Source organism: Emydura macquarii, unplaced genomic scaffold (genome assembly GCF_026122565.2).
Source record: "Emydura macquarii macquarii isolate MOO-44397 ecotype Brisbane River unplaced genomic scaffold, CSIRO-AGI_Emac_v2 contig_2428, whole genome shotgun sequence".
NCBI lineage: Eukaryota > Metazoa > Chordata > Testudines > Chelidae > Emydura > Emydura macquarii.
This window is the reverse complement of record NW_027132565.1, coordinates 396,478-417,179: the sequence shown is the minus strand read 5'-3', so window position 1 is coordinate 417,179 and position 20,702 is coordinate 396,478. Positions and strand designations below refer to the sequence as shown.

General features: G+C 45.3%; 1 protein-coding gene across 1 annotated transcript; it reads left to right on the top strand.

Moving 5' to 3' along the window:
* The first annotated feature begins 1,328 nt into the window (after positions 1–1,328).
* On the top strand, positions 1,329–13,918 carry LOC137162548 (butyrophilin subfamily 1 member A1-like). The gene is made up of 7 exons (XM_067562431.1): positions 1,329–1,436; positions 2,917–3,264; positions 4,149–4,430; positions 5,973–6,080; positions 9,242–9,262; positions 11,935–11,967; positions 13,404–13,918. Exons 1-7 carry the CDS (start codon positions 1,340–1,342, stop codon positions 13,916–13,918), a joined length of 1,404 nt encoding a protein of 467 aa, XP_067418532.1. The 5' UTR covers positions 1,329–1,339.
* Positions 13,919–20,702: the final 6,784 nt, after the last annotated feature.

The window sequence follows — 20,702 nt, the reverse complement described above, 5'->3', positions numbered from 1 at the left end:
TGGGCTTTCACCTTCAGACCTTACAGCAATAAAGACACAGGCTTCACCGTAAAATCCAGTTTAGCAGAACAAAGGTTGCTTATTACTTAAGTAATTAAAAGGGGAGTTTCCATTTGGAGAATGAGATGAAAAATATAATGATTATTATGACAGTATTTAGCAGTTCTCGCCTTCAGCCAGATTCGGACACTTGGAAAGCTGAGTCTGCTGCCATCAAACACCCTAGGAGGGCTTCTTGGAGAGAGGATCCTTCTCCCCAAAGCGTCAGGAGGATGAGACAGTAATTGAAAGCTCCGCCTCTTTCCTGTTACTTCTCTGCTTTCGCTTCCTATCTTGGTGCAGGCATCGAGAGAGACACATTTCTCTTCAGTGTCTGACAAAGAATAAAGACCATTTCGACAGAAATAGGAAGCAAAGATGGAAATTCAGCTCTTTTCTCTATAATTTTTTATTAAGAATTAATTTTGCAGCCTCAAAACTGAAATAGTCACTGACAATGTAAACTAAGGAGAGGAGAATGGATGAGGATTTTAGAAAACCTGGGCACACCAGGGAGATCTCAGAACTGTCCCAAAGCTTATTTCCAGGATCCGGTAGGTGAGCTTCTGTCACTTGATTGCCATCTCCATTGTTCTTTTATAACCCCTAGAAATCATTTATTCCTTGGGTGATTATTAAATGCAAAATGAGCCAATAATCCCCAAATAAATGTGTCTTACTCTGAGTATAAACTTTGTTTGAACTTTATATTCAAATGATACATGATCTGATTTTGGCTCTACTTTCATTGTAATTTAACACCAAATTATATTGGTTATTTGATTTAAGAATTTATTTCTTTCCTCTTCTATTTTATTCAAGAAAACTGGACCTGGTCATGCTCTCAATGCATTCAAAGGGAGATTCAATATGTTTCTATTTTGTAAAGTAAGTTCTAAACTCATGCAAATCCAACTGTATGGTGGAGCATCTCTCTCTGTATTCCCTGTTATTTAATAGCTCTGGTTATGGGACTGAATCTCTTGCCTGCGATATGTTGAAAGAAGAGAAATGGGTAAAAAGAAAAATCAAGAATCTCTCTTTTGCTTTTTTTTTTTTTTTTTGGTAGGGATGGGACAAATTCAGACTCAAAAAGGAAATATATTTTCAACTTTAATTGAATGGCTGTTCTAACTCCATAATATGAAAAATTCACTTAATAACGTATTGACTCATTTTTTATTTAACGTGTCCTTGTTAATGTTTGACTTTAATGATTTAATGTTAATGAGGGATATGCTCACTATGTTATGTTTTTTCCCCTCCTTCTTCCTGTTGTCTAGATCAAGTTACAGTGAAGATGAAGCTTCTCTTTTTCTGTCATGGCTCCAGAGCCAGCTCCCCTCTCCCTGGTTTTATTTTCTTCCTTACTTTTTATGTTCACAAGATGGAATCAGGTAGGAATCCGCACTGTGCCTGCTGTTTCTTAGAGGATTTATTTAGGCCCCTGAAGTGTCTTAACAACATGCTTAACTCCAAGTCAGTGGAACAACTCACAGTGTGTAAACTTACCCAAACAGCAAGATCAGCACCTTCATTATTCAATTTTGGTTCTGATTGTGTTGCTGCTGGGTTATTTTATTTATTTCTGGGGCAGTGTTAAGGTCTCTTTATTCACACAAGTATTTTTAAAAGACTGTCAAGGATTAACAAAGCATTAGATGGACACGTATTGAGGAGTTTAATAATAATAATAAACAATAATTAAAAAATCAATACATTAAATTAGTGAGTTTCAGATGTAAAAAAGATCAGAGCCATCGTCTGAGACTCACATGTGCACAAAACAGAAGAAGAACCAGAATATATTGATATCATGTGACATTTTAATTGGGCCTGTTAGCGAATACATCCACGTGAGGTGTAGTATACACCATATTATTAGGTACTATGTGCACGGTAGTCCTATAATATACATTAAATGGAGGTATCTCTACACCCCCCTGGTTTGGAATGTGGTGTCCAAAACACAGATCAGGAATGTGAAGAACGTGTTATGGAAGTGGTGGCTTAGATCATAGGTAAAGTATAAAGTGCTTTTCCCCTTGTCATGATATAAATATAAGTGGTTTTGGGGTGTGTATTTCTGAAGCACACCCTCTGTGTACGGTAAGCACACTGCCTGATAATAATTGCCTCTCGGAAGGAGGGTATGTACATCTCCTTTGCATAGTGAACTGTTTGTCTTTAGGCAACACACTTGGTTAAGTTTGGTTATTTGGTCTCTTGATCATGTGACATATTGACCCATAATAGTCCAAGAATTGGCTGTAGCAACAGAACTCTGTCTCAGGAGCACCATGGTGAAAGAACACCAGATAAGACCCACCTACCCTACCCTTAGTCCTGTTGAGGCCGAGCATATTTCATGTGAATTCCAGAGCACTTAGGAAAACAGGCTGTTGAATAGGAAGCATCTCAACCACACACCGAGCACGTCCATTCCCAGTTCTCTGCCTCAGTTTCTCTGATGTGTGACTGAGCCATGGACTGAACGCACCCCTCTTCAGCTTCCCACCGCGTGTCAGCACCTGTGCCATGCACTGAACCTACCTATTCCCAGCTCCCCACTCCGTCCAGTGCTCCGTGCCTCTGCCATGCACCAAGCTTGTCTGTTATCAGCTCCAGGCCCCCTCTCAGTGCTGTGTGTCTGGGCCATGCACTGCGGCTGTGTTCTTATAGCACAGCCCCACCCGCACTGCACATGAGCACTGCTCTCCCTGAAACATTCAGCCTGAAATTTTCCATGCCGGTGTCTGCCTCTGCCTGAACTTTTTGGAAAGTTTGTATCAAATGGAACCTGTTGGATGTGTCCTTCCTATCCAATCCCCACCTTCCTCTGAGCTTATTTTATTTTTTTCCTGATTCATTTTCCAGCCACGTTCACAGTGATTGGATCCCGTGACCCTGTCACTGCCATCCTGGGTCAGGACACTGTGTTGCCCTGTCACCTGTCCCCCAGGATGAGCGCTGCAAACATGGAGGTGAGATGGTTCCGACCTGAGTATTTATCCTTTGTGCACCTGTATCACGATGGGAAGGATCAGGATGAAGGGCAGATGCCAGAGTATTGGGGAAGGACAGAGCTTTCAAAAGCTGGACTCACAGATGGAAACGTTCCCTTGAGGATTCTCAGTATCAGAGTCTCTGATGAAGGACAGTACAGCTGTTTTGTTAAAGATGATACATTTTATGAAGAAACCGTATTAGAACTGCAGGTAGCAGGTCAGTGACTTGTGTCTGTTTTATCTTTGCATGGTCTGAAGGATTTATTCTTTCCTATTACAACAACTGTAACTCCCTGCTTGTGAAATATTTTACAATACCAGAGTGTATCTAAATTTCAGCAAACAGCCACTTTCATACTAGGGGAAATATGCTGACAACTTTCCCGACATGTTAGAAAAACATTTGCAGGATGGCCAAGGCACTTTCTTGATTGACTCCAAAAAGGGTCTTTAGTTCATGGGGAAAGGAATTGTGGACAAACATGGCCTTCCAGTTGTTCTGCAGTCATTTGTAGGTTGTGTGGCTAAGGTGGGATTTCCAGACTTTTATGGCCTTCTTATTGGTTCACTACTGGTTGTTACTTAGGGGTGTAGTTAAAATGAGATGTAACCTTCTTAATTGCTGAAACTGTATGATGGTGATGGTGGTGGTGGCGAGTTATGTATTTACCACGCTTGGAAAAGACGGATCTTTCTCCCTTGCTGCTTTGACACAGTAACCATGAAGCCAATTACATTTTTTTACAATAAATATATCTATCCAATGCACTTATATCAGATTTTCCAAAAGTTCATGTCCCATTCGGGTATCTAAATGAAGGGGTCATATCTCCAAAGGTGCTGTGCACCCGGTTGCTCCTGTCTTGAGAGGACAATAATTCTCACTGACTCAATGTTATTATTTTAAATATTTGTTCACTTTTTTTGAGTGTTCATCAGCACTGGGATTTCAGAGATTCCAGTATCCATTTAACCTTCAGCTGCCTACCCACATGAATTAGTGCTTTCTGGTGTGAGGAGGGGATCCACAAATTGTCCCTCATTCCTTGTGCCTTATAAATTAACTCATGTAATTAACAGCTTTTTGTATTTGCCCCTTAGCTCTAGGCTCTGCTCCTCTCATCTCTGTTGAGGGTCACCAGGATGGAGGGATTCGGGTGGTTTGTCGATCAGCTGGTTGGTACCCAGAGCCTGAGGTGCTGTGGAAAGATCTCAATGGGCAACATTTACCATCACTCTCTGAAACAAAATCCCGAGGGGATAACAACCTGTTTGACACAGAAACTGCTATTGTTGTAAAAGAACAGTCAAACCAAAACTTGTCCTGTTGCATCAGAAACACCGTTCTCAATCAAGAAAAGGAATCGGCAGTTTATATAGCAGGTCAGTTACCATTCAAATCCCACCCTGAACTCACCATCGCTAGAAATAAAACATGAGATAGGAAGAAAAGAACTGAAACATCTGTGCTGGGTATTTCATAATCCACATACAAAGAAAGAAGATGGGAGGCTGGTATCTTTAAGGGGTCACAGTTTAGGCAGCCTAATTCCCTTAATTGTGAGTATTAAGACTATGAACATTTTAGATTTCATGTAAGTTTAATATTAAGCCTGACTTTCCTGATATTCTAGTGCACGTGCACACACACACACACAACTTCCACCAGTTTTTAGGTGAAACTTTCACTCAGTTCACTGACACAAATATTCCTGCAACCTTAAATTCATATTAATGATTTATTTAAATGTGGCATATTTTGTACTGTGGTTTGTTTGTGATCTTGTCACTGCACCAACTCATTCTTTACTTCTTGTGTGAAATGTCACCTAAGTCATGTGATGTTGTTTCTACTGACTCTCAATGGGACTTGTGCTCCTTGAGTCACTTTGGTCCAGATCCACAAAAGGATTCGATTTACCGTGGTCTACACACAAAAGTTACACTTTTTAACTATTAGGTTAATCAATGCCACTTGCTTGGGTGAACAATTATACAAGTTTCAGCGTGCCCTGTATAGATTTATCTTGAGTCAATTCCTTACCGACTTCAGCTAAATGAAGGCAAGGCACTATTAAGATAATTTATTATATAAGGTTTTGTGCAGTAATTTATATAAATTGGTGGAAGCCACAGAGGTTGTCAACGCTTGAACCAATTTAAAAATGACTCCATTAGAGGGTGGCCCCAGTTTCACTAAATAGGAGCACAAACCATGTGCAGAGAAGATCTCAGGCACATTTGAAAAGTCCATCCTGGTTATATCCATCATGGAGTCTTTAAACCGTGATCTGAGGACTTCAATAAGTCAGTCATAGGCTAGGGGTCTATTACAGGAGCGGGTGGGTGAGGTTCTGTGGTCTGCGTTGTGCAGGAGTCAGAGTAGATGATCTTATTGGTCCCTTCTGATCTTAAAGTCTATGAGTCTGTGACTGAATCACTGTGAACACAAGACCAGCAAATGGAAATTAGTTAGTTTGTGGGAAAAATACTTTTAGGAATTGTGATTGTGATTTCTCCAAATATTTGGGAAAACGGCAGATTTTTCAAAAATATTCTAATTAATCTGGCAATTTCTGAATGTTGCTGAACACTAAGGGACAAATTATTTGCTGGTGTAACTCTGTTGAAGTCAAAGGGGTTTTATGAGCAGATAATTAGGCCCTGAAATCTATGGCCCTCTGAATAGGAATGACTCAAACCAGTCCTGTTTTTCAAGGATAAATCAGTGTTAAATCTGTGTTGGTTGGAGCCATATTTAAGATCAGTGTCTGGTCTTTTGTGTAGTACACACATGGTCATTCTTTCACTTTTGTCTCGCACAAATCCTGCTGGGCACAATCTATATATTTGTATGAAATAAAAACATTTGTCTTTAGTCACCACTTCCAAACTAAGGCAAGTCCTGGGTGTTTTGTTTTTCAGATCCCTTTTTCCCGAGGGTGAATTCCTGGATGGTGGCTCTGAGTTTGATCCTGATGGTTTTGTTTGTTTGTTTGATTGGCCTCGTTATTTATCACTTTAAAACAAAAGGTAACTATCAGAGGGAGAAATACACTGGACATAAAGGTTATATTCTAATAAATAAATAAGAGAAATTTAGGAATTGAACATGAAATGAATGTGTGACCTGCTGATCTTGTCCTAACTGAAGAAGAAGAATATATGTGTATTTTTTGATAGAGGGTGGGGGCAGAGGTGGGTGGGAGAGAGAATAGAAAGTGAACCAGACAATCAGATCATAGCAGACACAGCTGTGTTCTGCTCGGTCCTCCATCTCCCCCTCTTTCCCAGTTCTCAGGGGGTTACAGCTGTCTGTCTCGGTCTCACTAGAGACAAGGTTCTGCAAAGCCTAGGCTCCCATATGTGTCCTTCAAATCTATTTTTGCTAATGAAGTGTAGTGCACCTTGACATTACAGTGATGGGCCCTATAGAAACGCCCTGTGGTAAATCAGTAAATGACACATTTGTTCTTCAGTCAGGGGGAAAAAAAGTCATATCAACTTTTACATAACTCAGACATCCCTGTCCATGCCTTTGTTCACTTAATCCATAAAGAATATCTGCCCAATTTCCAAATAAATGGGACATGTCTCTCTATGCTCCCAATGAATTTTGTTACTAGAGCATGTCGTGTTCTAACTCCCATGAAGCACGAGATGAGAATAATTTGTTTATTTCTGTATTTTTTAAGGGAAACTCACTGAAGAAGTTGGTAAGTTTCAATTTTCCTTTCCACAAATACAAGTTTTGACGATAGTTACACATTTGTATATAGGCTTGGTTGTTTCTTTGATTTATTTTTATTTTTGTGTGTGTGTCGGGGTGGGTGGGGGGAAGAGGTTGGTGTGTGTGTGATAAGCTGAATCTTTTAGGGTTTGTTTGGATGTTTCCAGAGACCCTTTCCCCTAAAGTCCTTCTAATCAAGAAATTAGCTCAGCATAGGCACGTGTCTCAGGGATTTTTCACACACCTGAGAGAAGTGGCTATGCCTAGTTTTCAGTGTAGACAAGATTGCAATCTCAGAATTTTTCACAAGAATCTATAATGGTCTGGCTTGTTAACGAAGGTGTGCTGAAGTGGGAATTTTCTGTAATATGTTTATCAAGCATATGTGTGCCTCAGTTTACCCTATATGCGGCATTGTTACCCAGTAGGGAGGAAAGGAGTGTTTGCTCTCAGAGCAGGCTACGAGACATAAGTTGAGGTGCTGCCTAACTGTCTGGGCTTTAGTCCCTATGTTTTTTGTGCCAAATTGTATGTCGCTGGGTTATGTGACCTAGTGTTTAGCACACTTAGTACCCCCTCCCAGTGGGCAGGTCTTGCCACCCAGGTCCTCTTTTAATCAGAGGAGCAGGGAGTCAGGCAGTGGTAGGGATGTCCAGGCCCGTCCACTCCACCTGGCTCTGACCCAAGAGGAGGGTCAACAATGTCTGGTCCCCAAAGTGGTCCTCTGAGTCGCCCTCCCTGCATCACTTCCTACCTCTGCTGTTCTCCTCCAGCTTCCAGTCCAAGATAAGGTGAAAAGAAAAAGAAAAGGCAATCAAAGCATCAGCCCCAACCAGGCTAAGCGTACAGTCAGTCCCTTGGGGAGACTTCTCTGACAGCCTTGTTGGAAGGCTTCTCTGACCACTGTCGGAAGACAGGATAGTGGGTTAGATGGATCAATGGTCTGACCCAATATGGCTGTTCTTGTATTCTTGTCAGGACCCTTCAGGGTAGGTCTGTCCTCCTCAGCATCTCCCTTCTGAGCTGGATTACTCCCTTTCCACCCCTTTCTGCAATTGGAGCATGATCTGCAGGGCTGGAGGGTCAGGGATACCTGCTCCCAGTACCGTCCTTTCACCCTGCAGGCCAAGGATAGAATTGTATGCTATCCCCTCACACACCCTTCCCCTCAGACTTTGGGCTGTGGTGTCCTGGGGCCAGTTCATGTCCCCTCCATCCTGTGATAAGAAGTCAGCATATTTGTTTTCTGTGCCTGAATGATGCACCAGCTGAAAGCTACATGGCTGCATTGAGAGATACCGCTGCATATTACCTGGGTTATGGTGTGTAATTGAGTTTAGCCAGTGGAGTGGGGCATGGTCAGTTACTAGGTGGAAGGGCTGTCCCCACAGATAATTGCTTAGGGTATCAACGGCTCATTTCACCTTCAGGGACCCCTTCCTGTTGATCAATTAGGCTACCTTCTGCGGCAACAGCTTCCTGCTGAAATAGAGAACAGAGCATTCTCCTCCTCCAAATTCTTGAGTCTGATATCAGACACATCTCTTTGGAGAATAAAGGACTTTTAGAAGTCTGATTGGAATTCTCCTGGCTGCTGGGTCAATGAGTCTTTTAGTGCCCTAAATGCCTTGTCACGGCTTTTAGTCCAATGGACCTTTTTGAGTGCAGTTTGGGATGTATGGTGGATAGTATCCCGCTAATCCCATAAAACCGCCGGACTTGCTTCTTTGTGGAAGGGACAGGGCAGCTCACTAGGTATTGGAGTTCTTTCAGCTGCACTGTCTGCCCTTCCCCTGCACAGCATACTCTAGGTAAGTGACTTCTTGGTTGGCCAGCCGACATGGCTTGGCCATCTAACCTTCCTCTTTGAGAGCTCGTAATACCGCAGCAACATGCTTCATATGCTTGGCCCAGCTCTCACTGTAGGTGATGATATCATCAATGTAGGTGGCTGCGTAGTATGTATATGGGCACTCTGGCCATCAGTGGCTGGAAAGTGGCAGTGGCCCCATGAAGTTCAAAGGGCTTGGATTTAAACTGGTATACCCCATCACAGGGAGTTTGTTCAGTTTTTTGTGGATTTGTTCACTTTTACATTTAAATTTTTTTCTTTTGACATCATTAAACCTGTTTTTGTTTTTTCACTTATTTGTTTTTTATTATTATCATTCTTTCCTTGTGGGGCGTGTTTTTTTAATATAACTATATAAAACGTGGGGAACCACTAAACTGGATGAATTTCACACCAAAAGCTAATTTGAAAAATTAATGAGCAGTAGAGTCAGAGTCACAGAGTTTAAGACCAGAAGGGATGACCAGATCCTCTAGTCTAACCTCCTTAAGAGGAGATTGAATAGATATAATCTCTGAATCTTCATTGTCACACTGATGATAAAAAGAAATAAAACATAAGAAAATGGAAACCCCTAACAAAAAGATATATTTATTTCTCTCCAATTTTTAGACAAACGAGATCAAGAAATAAGTAAGTGTCATTATCCTTCCTCTGACAACAAATTTTTTGTACTAATTTCGATCCTAATGTGGGAATTTGTTTAAACGTGGTGGAGGTGTTTGTATTTATATTGAACTTTTAAAATAGTTGCAATATGAAACCTTTTTTTGTGTCTTTTCTTGCTTTATTATTATTATTATTATTCTGGTAGAGTGTGGGAGTTTGTTTTTTAATGTAACTTTATAAAATGTGGGGATAGGCAAAACTGATTGAATTTCAGTGCACACCAAAAACTAATTAGAAAAATTAATATAAAATACAGTCATTGAGTCACAGAGTTTAAGACCAGACAGGATGACCAGATCCTCTAGACTGACCTCTTTAAGAGGAGATTGAATAGAAAAATCTCTCAATCTTTACTATTTTATTGATGATAAAGAGAAATAAAACATTTACCAACACTTACCAAAAATATGTATTTATTTCTCTTTAAATTTTAGACAAACGAGATCAAGAAATAAGTAAGTGGCATTATCCTTCCTCTGACAAGATACTTTTATTACCAATTTGGATCCTCATGTGGGAGTTTGTTTAATTGTGGTGGAGGTATTTGTTTTAAAATTGAACATTTAAAATATTTGCAATATGAAAACCTTTATTGTTGGTTTTCTTTCTTTACTAGTAGTAGTAGTAGTAGGATTGTGGCAGATTGAGGGGGTTGCTTTTTTAATATACCTTTATAAAATGTGGTGAGAGATGAAACTGGAAGAATTTTAATTCACAACAAAAACTTATTTGAAAAATTGTTAAGCAATAGAGGTGGAGTTTAAGACTAGAAGGGATGACCAGATCCTCTAGTTTGACCTCCTTAAAAGGAGATTGAATAGAAGTAATTTCTCAGCCTTTACTGTCATACTGATGATAAAAAGAAATAAAAGATAAGAAAAGGGAAATACCTGGTGACCCATCTGTGCCTAGGGTAGGCCACCTGCAAATTCCAAGGTCAGGGCAGGCTGCAAAAGCAGAGCAGATTCTCCCAGACTGGCGGGTGACACTGCAGTTAGATTCCCCCACCAGTTACTAACAGTGCTTCTGATCCCCTACACTGATTATCATGAAGCTACAACAGGAAACACACAGTCCCTTTATTGCATTTCAGTCTCTGGCCCCCAATTAGCAACTAGGTCTAGTAAAAAGAGAAGTTATTAAAACTCTATTACCTTTACCAAAAATGTTCTCCTGACCCCCAAATGGTCAGGCACATTACCAAATCAATATAAGTTTGGATCTTACCTGAAATACCACGCTGCCAGCCAATCCTTCAGGAACTAAAACTAAAGGTTTATTTAAATGAAAAGAAATGATAAGAGAGATGTTAAATGGCCAAAGCAATCAGATACATAAAAATGACTTAAGTCCATATATATTAGATTCTGAGTAGAACTGTGGAATTGCAGGCTCGTACAGTCCCTCTGTTATTCCTCCAGTACCTGGATGGGTCTCGGTCCTTTGTTTCACAGCTTACGTGGTAGATGAGTTGATCCAGAGGTAGGAAGCAGGAATGAAGACAAGATGGGGATGGTGCAGTTGCCTTTTATGTCCCTTTGCCATGAGTCTTGACCCAAACACAGCCACACAGCACATGGCATGGAAAAGATTCAGAGTCCCCTGTCCATAGGCAAATCCTTACATGTCCTGGTGTAGCCCCTGGGTTCTTTCACTGGGCTCATTATACCTGTGAGTTCCCATTAAACAGGCTTAGTGCTGCTGCCATCCTATCTGGGGTGTCACCCAGAAACCCAGCACAAGTTTGAAATACAAATATACCAGACATCTTTAGAACTCATAATACAAAACTGAGACATACATATAAACGTGCTTATCAATCTCAGTGAATCATGACTTTTCCATTGGTACCTGACATGGCATATCTTGTACGAATAATATTATAAAATGGTCACCCCTAATCTAGACATCATCACACACCAAACAAACAATACATGTATTTCTGTTTCATTTTTATGCAAACGAGATATAGAAATTGGTAAGTGTCATTATCCTTCCTCTGACCAGAATTTCTTTTGTACCAAATTGGATCCTCATGTGGGAGTTTGTTTAATTGGTGTGAAATTGTTTTAAATTCCACCTTTAAAATGTTGTTGCAATATTTAACCTGTTATTGTTTGTTTGTGGGCTTGATTTTCGTTATTATTGTTTCTTTGGTTGGGGGGTTAGTGTAAACTGAAAAAATGTGGGGAAACTCAAACCTGGATAGATTTCACACCAAAATATAATTTGAAATACTGATAAGCAATAGAGTCACAGAGTGTAAAACCGGAAGGGATCATTGGATCCTCTATCGTCTGTTGTCCTGAAGAGGAGGTTGATATCTCTCAGCCTTCACTGTCATATTGATTATATAGCCTGAGTTTAAAGGAGCAGCAAACTTGAGTTTTTGTGCTTGAGCAATAAACAGCTTAGGGGCAGCAGCCAAGTAAGATCCTGGGATAACTCTGCAGTGAAGATACACCCTGGGAGAGAGACTCATGCAGGTCAGAGGAGGTTCTGATGATATATATTGCAGGATACTTCTGGAAAACTTATAACTTTATTTTTCCCTCATTGCAATAGTTTGTACAATATTGAATCATGAAATACTTGTTGAGATCAGCTCTCATCTCTAATGATGTGCTTGGTTTTAGGGTGGAGAAAACACGTGGCACCTATAGAAGAAGGTAATTAAAGACAGTATTTTATCAATGTCTATATATATTCAATCCCCAGCACCTCTAGTTTGTCTTGCTCTGAGCAGGCGGTTGGACTCGATGATCTCTTGAGGTCCTTTCCAACTCTAATATTCTATGATTCTATATCAGTTCCCATGAGACAATGTTCCTCTTTTTCCTTGAATGTGGCAGTGGCCGTGTTAGTTCATTCCCCAGCATCCTGCATTTCACAGCACATCATGAGGTGAGGCAGGGCTGTGATTGTGTCCTAGCACACCACAATGATCTGTAGCATATTGCAGCTACTCTTCCTGCCTCTCCACTGCCTACATGGGCTCTGCACCCGACAGAGATTTGTGAGAGCAGCTTCCACTCATTGCACAGAGCCAGTGGGAAATGCAGCTCCACAACCTCTAGCCCAGGGGGAGTTTGTTTTCTCTCCAGGTTCTGGTGGCCTGTCTCCAATGCCGCTCTGTTTCTTCCTGCATCTTCTCTATGGAGGAAGCCAGTAGCTCTGCAGTGACCTCATATTGACTTGGTGAGCAGGGAGTGTGTCTGTGGGTGATCCTTGCTCTAATCTCAAGCAGAGGGACAGAGCCTTGATCACAGACAGAGGTTCTCCTGGCTCCAATATACAGACCCAGGGAGCTCCTGTGACCAGGCTGCTAAACTAGGACACGGCAGAATAAACCCAGCACAGACGGGCTCTGCAACCTGGGATCTTGTCTCTTTTCTCTTCTCTCCAACTACCATGATACCAGAATTCTCCTGTCCCTGTTAAACAGGACATCACTTCAGTCTCCCAGCACTAGCATGGCCCTCTCTTTCTTTCCACCAGCCACCTACTCCACAGCTCCCCCCACACAACGCTTCTTCCTCATTCAACTAGGAGCCCTTCCCCTGTGTTAGCCCCTCCCTCATGCTCATGTACTTTTGTGTTGCAACTGCTGCTGAGCAGTGCAGTTCTGGGCATGTTCAATCCTGCTCCTGTTTGGCCCGTTGCTGTCCGAGGACTGACATTTCAGAGCAGGCAGGATACCAGCGGGAGGGAGGCCTCAAACCAAAGTCCAGCTCCGGGGCTGCAGGGACACAGTGAGATTCAAGCTGGGGAGGGGGAGGGGAGCTCTGTCAATGTTCACTGAGTTGTACAATCTGCCAGGGCTCCCAGAGTCTCTAGGCCCCTCCGTGGGGAGAGGTTGGGGCAGGGGGGAAAGATTCCAAGTCCCAGGCTTGGCCCAGCTGATTCTTTCACTCTGTGACTGACTCGTCTCTGCCAGGCAGTGACTTTCCCCAGCACTTTGCTGCCATCTCAGAGCTGCCGGGTAAATCCTGGAGGAAGGAGATTTCCTGATTCACGCTCCAGGCGGGGCAGATTCTGTCACTGACACCATCAAACCCTCCCCCAGGGCTGAGCTTGGCCCCTAACGCTCTGATTCTCTCCCCAGCGAATGTGACTCTGGATCCAGACTCGGCTCATCCCGAACTCGTCCTGTCTGAGGATGGGAAAAGTGTGAGAGGGTCAGACACACGGCAGGATCTGCCCAACAACCCTGAGAGATTTGACACTGTGCCCTGTGTGCTGGGCTGTGAGGGATTCACCTCGGGGAGACATTGCTGGGAGGTGGAGGTGGGGGGTGGGCAAGGCTGGGCTGTGGGGGTGGCCAGAGAGTCCGTGAAGAAGAAGAGAGAGATCAGCTTTAGCCCTGAGGAGGGGATCTGGGCTGTGCAGTGGCGGTGGGATCGGTTCTGGGCTCTCACCTCCCCTAAGTCCCCCCTGTCCCTGGGCCAGGTCCCCAGCAGGATCCGGGTGTGTCTGGACTGTGACCGGGGGCAGGTGACATTTTTCAATGCTGGTGACCAGGCCCCGATCTTCACTTTCCCACCATCCTCTGTCCCTGGGGAGAGAATCCGCCCCTGGCTCTATGTGTGGAGGGGATCCCAGCTCACACTGTGTCCCTGAGACACTGGGGAATCTCTCTAGCCTCACACACCCTAGTCTCTATGACCTTGGAGGACTCCCATCTACCCAGTCCCAGGCCCTTCATCTCTATGATCTCTGGAAGCTCCTTCCCCCTCCCTGCAGCACCAGGGATGGGAGGGGGAGGAGGGTGAAGAACCCCTGGAGCTGCAGGGGGAGCAGAGGGGCCCTGAGGGGCAGATGGGGGGCTGGGCAGGGGCAGAATTAGCAGCCGGGCTGGGGACAGGCAGACGTGGGGGTGGCCGGACCCAGCATTAATTAATGAGGTTTGGGGGTTGGGAGAAGCTGGAAGCTCCGCAGCGGCAGGGAGGGTTTGTACAATCTGTGGGGTTAGATCTCACTGGGGCTCCCAGCCAGAGCTCCTGCCGCAGGGCCACAGTCACCTTCCTCTGTCGCTGCAGGGCTGGCACCACAGGAATTGTCACACACACGCAGGGGATGGGCAGGGAGAGTAAAATAGCCATGAAAACAATGAGAGAAAAACACTCTGAAGAGGGGAAGCAGCCAGAGGCAGCGAGAGGGGAAGGGATATATTCAGGGAGAGAATGGAGAACATGAGCGGGGAATGATCTGTGACAGGGATGAGAGGAAAGTGGAAGAGAAACAGAAATAAACAGGACTGGGATATGTGGGCTAGAAAAATGGTGAGTAAGAGTGAACAATGTGAAAGAAAAGGGAGGAGAAAAGGGAACACAAAAAGGACAGAGAGATTTATAAAATGTCACTGAAGATGAGACTGCAACTCATTAATTGCATGTGTCACTTCCTTGACTTTGCTTCCATTTTTTTGTCATTAAAAGAACTGTTCCCAAATCTGTGTCTCTTTTCCATTGCTGGGGTTATTGAAGCTACTTCTTAGCTCCTTTTCAGTCTGACGGGTATTTACATTAAATTACATCACATTAAAGCCTGCAAGACAATTCTGATTTATTTTTTGTTTTGTCAATTTCCCAGCTGCAATTGTTGGGGGTAGAATCGTGGGATTTGCTTCCCTACTTGGTTGCGAACCTCCAGCACCAACAGGGAATATACCCGCATTTCCTTATGATGCGAGCTGAGGCTTTCCTGTGATAAGTTGCTATCCAGCCTGTGCTCTGCCTCTTGTGCTGTCTATAGCCATGTAAACCAGGCATTCGTCAGCTGTGCTCTGTGGAGAGGAGGCTGAACATGTGGTGCTGATTCTCCTCTTCCTTCCAGAGGTACTGAATTTATTCAAAGGTAGCTAAAGGTGTATGAAATATGTTGTTCACATTTCTTCTGCCCATCAGCAATTGCTGTGGGCTCCAGGGAGGTGTTGATGGGATGAGACCAGCTCCAAGAGACAGTGTCTGGGCATTTGTCTACATTGGGGCATAGGATTCTCTCTAACATTGTACAATCTGTGTGTAGATAAAACAAGTGATGGTTTCACTTTCCCGCTGGCCTGTATCCCTGGGGAGAGAATCCGCCCCTGGCTCTGGGTGAGGCCAGGATCCCAGATCAGACTGTGTCCCTGAGACATGGGGTTGGAGTGGGAATGTCCTTGGAGGACTCTTGTCTAATGAACCCCTGATACCTCATCATGACCCCCTGGAAGTGTTTTTTTCCATCGCTCTGGTTAATCCATCCTTCTGAGAGGTGGTAGTTAGATCAATGGAAGAATTCCACTGTCTACATCGGGGGTTAGTTCGATCTAGTCATGGCATTCAGGGCACAACATTACCGCAGTGACGTAATTAGGCTGATCTACATTTAAGTGTAGACCAGGCCTAAGAGGGGTTTCCCTGGAGCTAGCTGAAAACACAGGGGCCCAGGGATTAGCTGGCAGCTGTGTACAGTGCGTGAAGCAGAAAGCCAAGAGATGCAGCCATGAGTGTGATCGTGGCAGGAAACAGAGACAGAGCTTGCTTCAGGCACGGGATTCCCTGCAAAGGCAGACGTGGTTTCTGAGTAAGGAAACTGCCTGCTGCTGTTTGTTTCTCCTGTGCTCAGCACCCAGGAATGTGTGGACATTGTTTGTAAATAACAACGATTGCACCCAAGAAATACCTGACTCCTGTCATCAATTTCTCCTCCCAATGGAAGAACCTAGCAAAGCCCCAAATGGTGGCTAGTTGCTCAGGTCAAAGAAGCCGTGGTACAACCAGAGTCAGGATCTAGACCTACAGCAGCAAATGTGTTCTTGGGAAACATGTGCGGGGAGTCCCTCAGCAAAGAGCCTGTGCAGAGGAGTACGTTGCTGCTGACTGTAGACTTCAGCATATCCAGCTTTCTGTACTGAACGGTCCTTGTTGTCCCTTCTCTCCGAGCTGACACTCCTCTCCCCAGAGCCAGACGAAGCAAAACATGGATCCCTGGCACGTATTTCCCCCTCCCCTGCCCACAAATCCAGGCCGCACAGTGATTCTGAGCTCAGTTTTGGACCAAGGAGAAGAAATGACTGGAAGAGACTGGGGCAGCTGGAAGGGTGTGGGAGTTGAGTAGGATTGTTACTTTCCCTTCTGTGTGTGGAGTTATATGACGTTAAAACCCAAAACCAGCTCTGCCCTGGCGTTGTGAATGGGCTGGGCTGGGGCATAGCCTTGAGTCTGCAAAATCATAAAGCTTAGACCAGTGGTTCCCAACCTTTTTGGATAGAGGCCACAAACACCATTTTTAGAACCCTGAAGGGCCACCAGTCTATCAACTCATAAAAAATATATTGGTGTAGAGACCATTAAGGACAACAAATCACTACATATTTAAAGTAAACATTTGATGCTACTGTGCTCATTTTTACATTCACTATTTTACACCTACAAATTACTCACAGTACGTCACACACTTGCAGACAAAGCACTCGTGCAGCGGTTCCCAACCTGTGGTCCGCAGAACCCTGGTGGTCTGCGAGGCTGCTACAGGGGGTCCACAGAAAAGAAAAATAATAACATCCTCACCAAGGAAATGTACAATTTCAAATAAAAAATTAATGTCATATAGTTTAAAATCAACTAGTATCATGTAGTGGCTCGCGAAGTGTTTGGATGTTGAAAAGGGTCCTGTACAAAGGTGCTGTGGCCTTCCTTGGAGCCTGGGCCCGAGGAAGGGTCGCAATGCCCCGGCTGGACAGTACCAGTCCCATCAGGGCAATCTGCCTGGCAACAAAGGGGCGGAGCTTCCGCAGGAACAGGAAGTATAAAAGGCAGGCCCCTCAGCTCAAATGGGGAAAGGTTGTTGCTGGAGGTAGATGTGCCTTCCTGCTGGCTGCGGCTTAGGTCTGACCCCAGCTGAGCAGCCACTCCGAGCAACCGCCTCCCAGGGCGGAGGCCCCAGGGACTGGACCGAGGCTCCTGGGGGTGGGAGATACCCCCTGAGGCCCGCCAGGACCTGGAGGAGCTGCCTGACGCTGGAGAATCGCAGGAGCCCTGTGACCTGGAGGAGCTGCCCGATGCCGGAGAATCCCAGGAGCCCTGTGACCTGGAGGAGCTGCCCGATGCCGGAGAATCCCAGGAGCCCTGTGACCTGGAGGAGCTGCCCTCTGCAGAGGAGCTCCCCGATTTGCCGCCGCTCGATGAGGAGGGACTGGTGAGACTGCCATGTGCTGAGTACCCCAGCGACCCTGAGGACTCTCAGGTACCTGGGGACCAGGGGCAGGAAGTGGCCCAGGGACAGCCAGCTAGACAGCGGCTGAATCAGGGACTAGCCCCAAGCGGCGTGTTGCGGCTGGAGCCACCCTGATTCAGTGGCAATGGCTGTGCCACTGCTAGGGCCCTGGGCTGGGACGCAGTGGAGACGGGTGGGCCTGTGTCCACCTCCCCCCTCCCCTGACCGCCCCGGGAGGAAGTGCTCTCCCCTGCCACTCTAGACAGCGCATCCACTGCCTGCCTGCCTCGCCCCGCCTGAGGGCCAGAGGCCATAGACTGTGAACCTGTCTCACCCTGCGTGGGGGTTGGAAACTATAGGCTACTTGTCGGCCTGCCCTGCCTGAGGGCCGGGCTCAGACTCGTGCGCAGGCACTAGAACATTCTCCTGGTAACAGGGCGCTGTGGCCTTCCTCGGGGCCTGGGCCTGAGGAAGGGCCGTGATGCCCCAGGCAGACACTACCGCTGGCCTACAGATCCACACCCTCGAACAGGTTGGGAACGGCTGCACTGGTGTGGGTGAGTGACTGTCAGCACACACTGAGCACATGGCCTGGCATTTATGTCACGTTGGGTGACCTGCTAAGTGCAGGCCAAAGCTCAAGGCTCTGATTTGTAGAGTCCTGCCCCCTCTCCTCAAGCACGGTGGGTCCTGGCTGCTCCCCCCACTGCAGACAGACAGAAGGAGTTCAGTGAGCATGCTGCTGTTGGCCAAAATCTTGTTTTTGAAATATATGTAAGAACAGAGCCACAAACACCGCCTCCCCCTCCTACCAAAAAGCACACCAGTCTGAATCAAAAGCTAAAACCTCAAACTGACTCTTACTGTTCTACCCTTTTAAATGTTAATTCAAGTCTGTCTGCATTTTGTATAATTTTAAGATTGTTTGTAAATGTCTGTGCTATGTCCACTGGCCAGTTTATCTGTTAATTTTACCTGCTTCCAATATATTTGTAAAAATCCTATTCTAAGTACAAAAGCCACACTGCAATGTAATGTATCTATCTAATTGTGAAAGACACTGTCAAAAATGAAATAAGGTTTGCTCTAAAAAAATAATATGTAAGTTCTTCAGCTAGGAGTTGGCCCTGAGTGATTGAAGTGTGAATGGCTGAGCAATTGAGTTGGGTGTAGACAAAAAGAGTGATTGAACAATTGGTCTGAGTAAGGGATATCGAAACAGACATGAAGAAAACACCAGCCTCACCTAAAACACTTCAGGGAAGAAGAAAGAAGCAAAGATGATCAAATGGCCGAAGAGGAGCCCACCCTGATAACTTTGGAGCCAGCACATTTCAAAGGACAAAATCTGATCAGGCTTGCAACAATGTGGGTGATTGAGGATCACACCAAGAATGCAGTTGCAGCATGACAATGTAAAACCCATAGACTGACATGGGGACCTTTCCCTATCAAATGGGACAAGAAGATGAAGGCTGGAGGTTCGGGTCTACAACATCACATCAGCCAGGAGTACCGATGCGCATCGGCAGAACCTTGCTCCTCATCCTCATGCTCTAGTCACCTGGCCAGTGACTATCATGAGCACCAAGAAGCTGGTAACTATGACATCTGGAAGATCCCTATGTATGTTTGTCTGTCTCTATCTGTGTGTGCCTGTCAGTGTGTGTGAATGTGAATGAAAGCATCAATTGAAACATGTCTCTGTAATTTGTAGTATTGATATAATGTTAATACTGTTTTCCTAGTGTTTACATTATTATTAATGCTATTTCACTAAGTAGAGCACAATATTAATGTTATTACAGTGTTGATACTTTTCTTTTCTTTGATACTATCTACAGAAGTTTCTGTGTTCACAATAAATGTGGCTTGTTGCCTTATCCCCTAATAAGATCCTGTAATATTTGTTATTTGGGTAACACTGCCTCCTTGCTGATCTCCCGCCCCGCTGGCTGCAGCAGGGAAACTACATGTGTCCTGTAGCTCCGTGCGCTCCACCTGGGTCCCTAAGCAAGTGGCTCCCTTCTGCAGCCAGGGGATGAGGAGATCAGTGCTCCCCTCCCACTGCCTCCAGCAGGGACCCAGCGCCTAGGGACCCAAGCAGAGCGCTTTGCCGTGGTCCCTGCTACAGCCAGGGGAGGGCAGTGCTGATCTCCCGTCCTCTTGGGTGCAGCATGGAGCCTGCACTGGTCTTGTAGCCCCGCGGCAACGTACTCTGCCTGGGGCCTTAGGCAGCACATCCCTTCTGCAGCCAGCGGGAGGGGAGCAGCGGGCCACTGTGAAGGACCCCACGGGCCACTTTTGGGAACCACTGGTGTAGACAGACCCTGAGTTTAAGCTTTTGTGTCCTTGTTTGTTTCCTTCCTTCCCTCCCTTTCCCTTTCATTCCCTTTTTGCTTCTTCACACCCTGCTGCTCCCGTTCCTTGCCTAGGGAGTTCCTGCTTCCTTCTTTTCTTATCTTTCTCCTGCTCCTCCTCCCGGCCTCTCCTCTTTCTTCACCTCATTCTGCTCCTGTGCAGCTGATGTCAGTGGGACACGCCCCTCCCATTATCAGCCAAACCACTTCTGTGCACAGGGAACAGAAGAGCAGAGATCCCAGCAGCCATGGCCTCAGCGACTCCGGTACAGGAAATCCAAGAGGAAACCAAATGTCCCATCTGCCTGGAATATCTGACGGAGCCGGTGACCACACACTGTGGGCACAACTTCTGCCGAGTCTGCATCACTCAGTATTGGGAGACATGGACAGAGGGGAACTATGGCCCTTTGTGCTGCACCAACTGCAGAGCCCGGATCCAGGCAGGGGCTCTCCGGAACAACTGTCAGCTAGCAAATAGAGTGGGAAAATCAAACACCTGGATTTCAAACCAGGAGGAGGGAATCTGTGTGAGAGACACGACAAAGCCCTGGATCTGTTCTGTGAAGAGGATGGGAAGCCGTGTTTGTGGTTTGTTGGAGATCCCCAGAGCACAGATCTCACTCGGTGCTTCTCATGGAGGAGGCTGCCAGGAAATACAAGGTAGGAAACTCTCTGCATGCGGTAAATAAAGCATGAAAGACAATTCTGATTTATTCTTTTTTTAATTATCCAGCTGCAGTTGTTGGGGGCACAGTCATGGTATTTGCTTCCCTACTTCATTGTGTTGCCCCAGCACCAACAGGGAATATACCAACATGTCCTTATGATGGGAGCTGGGGTTC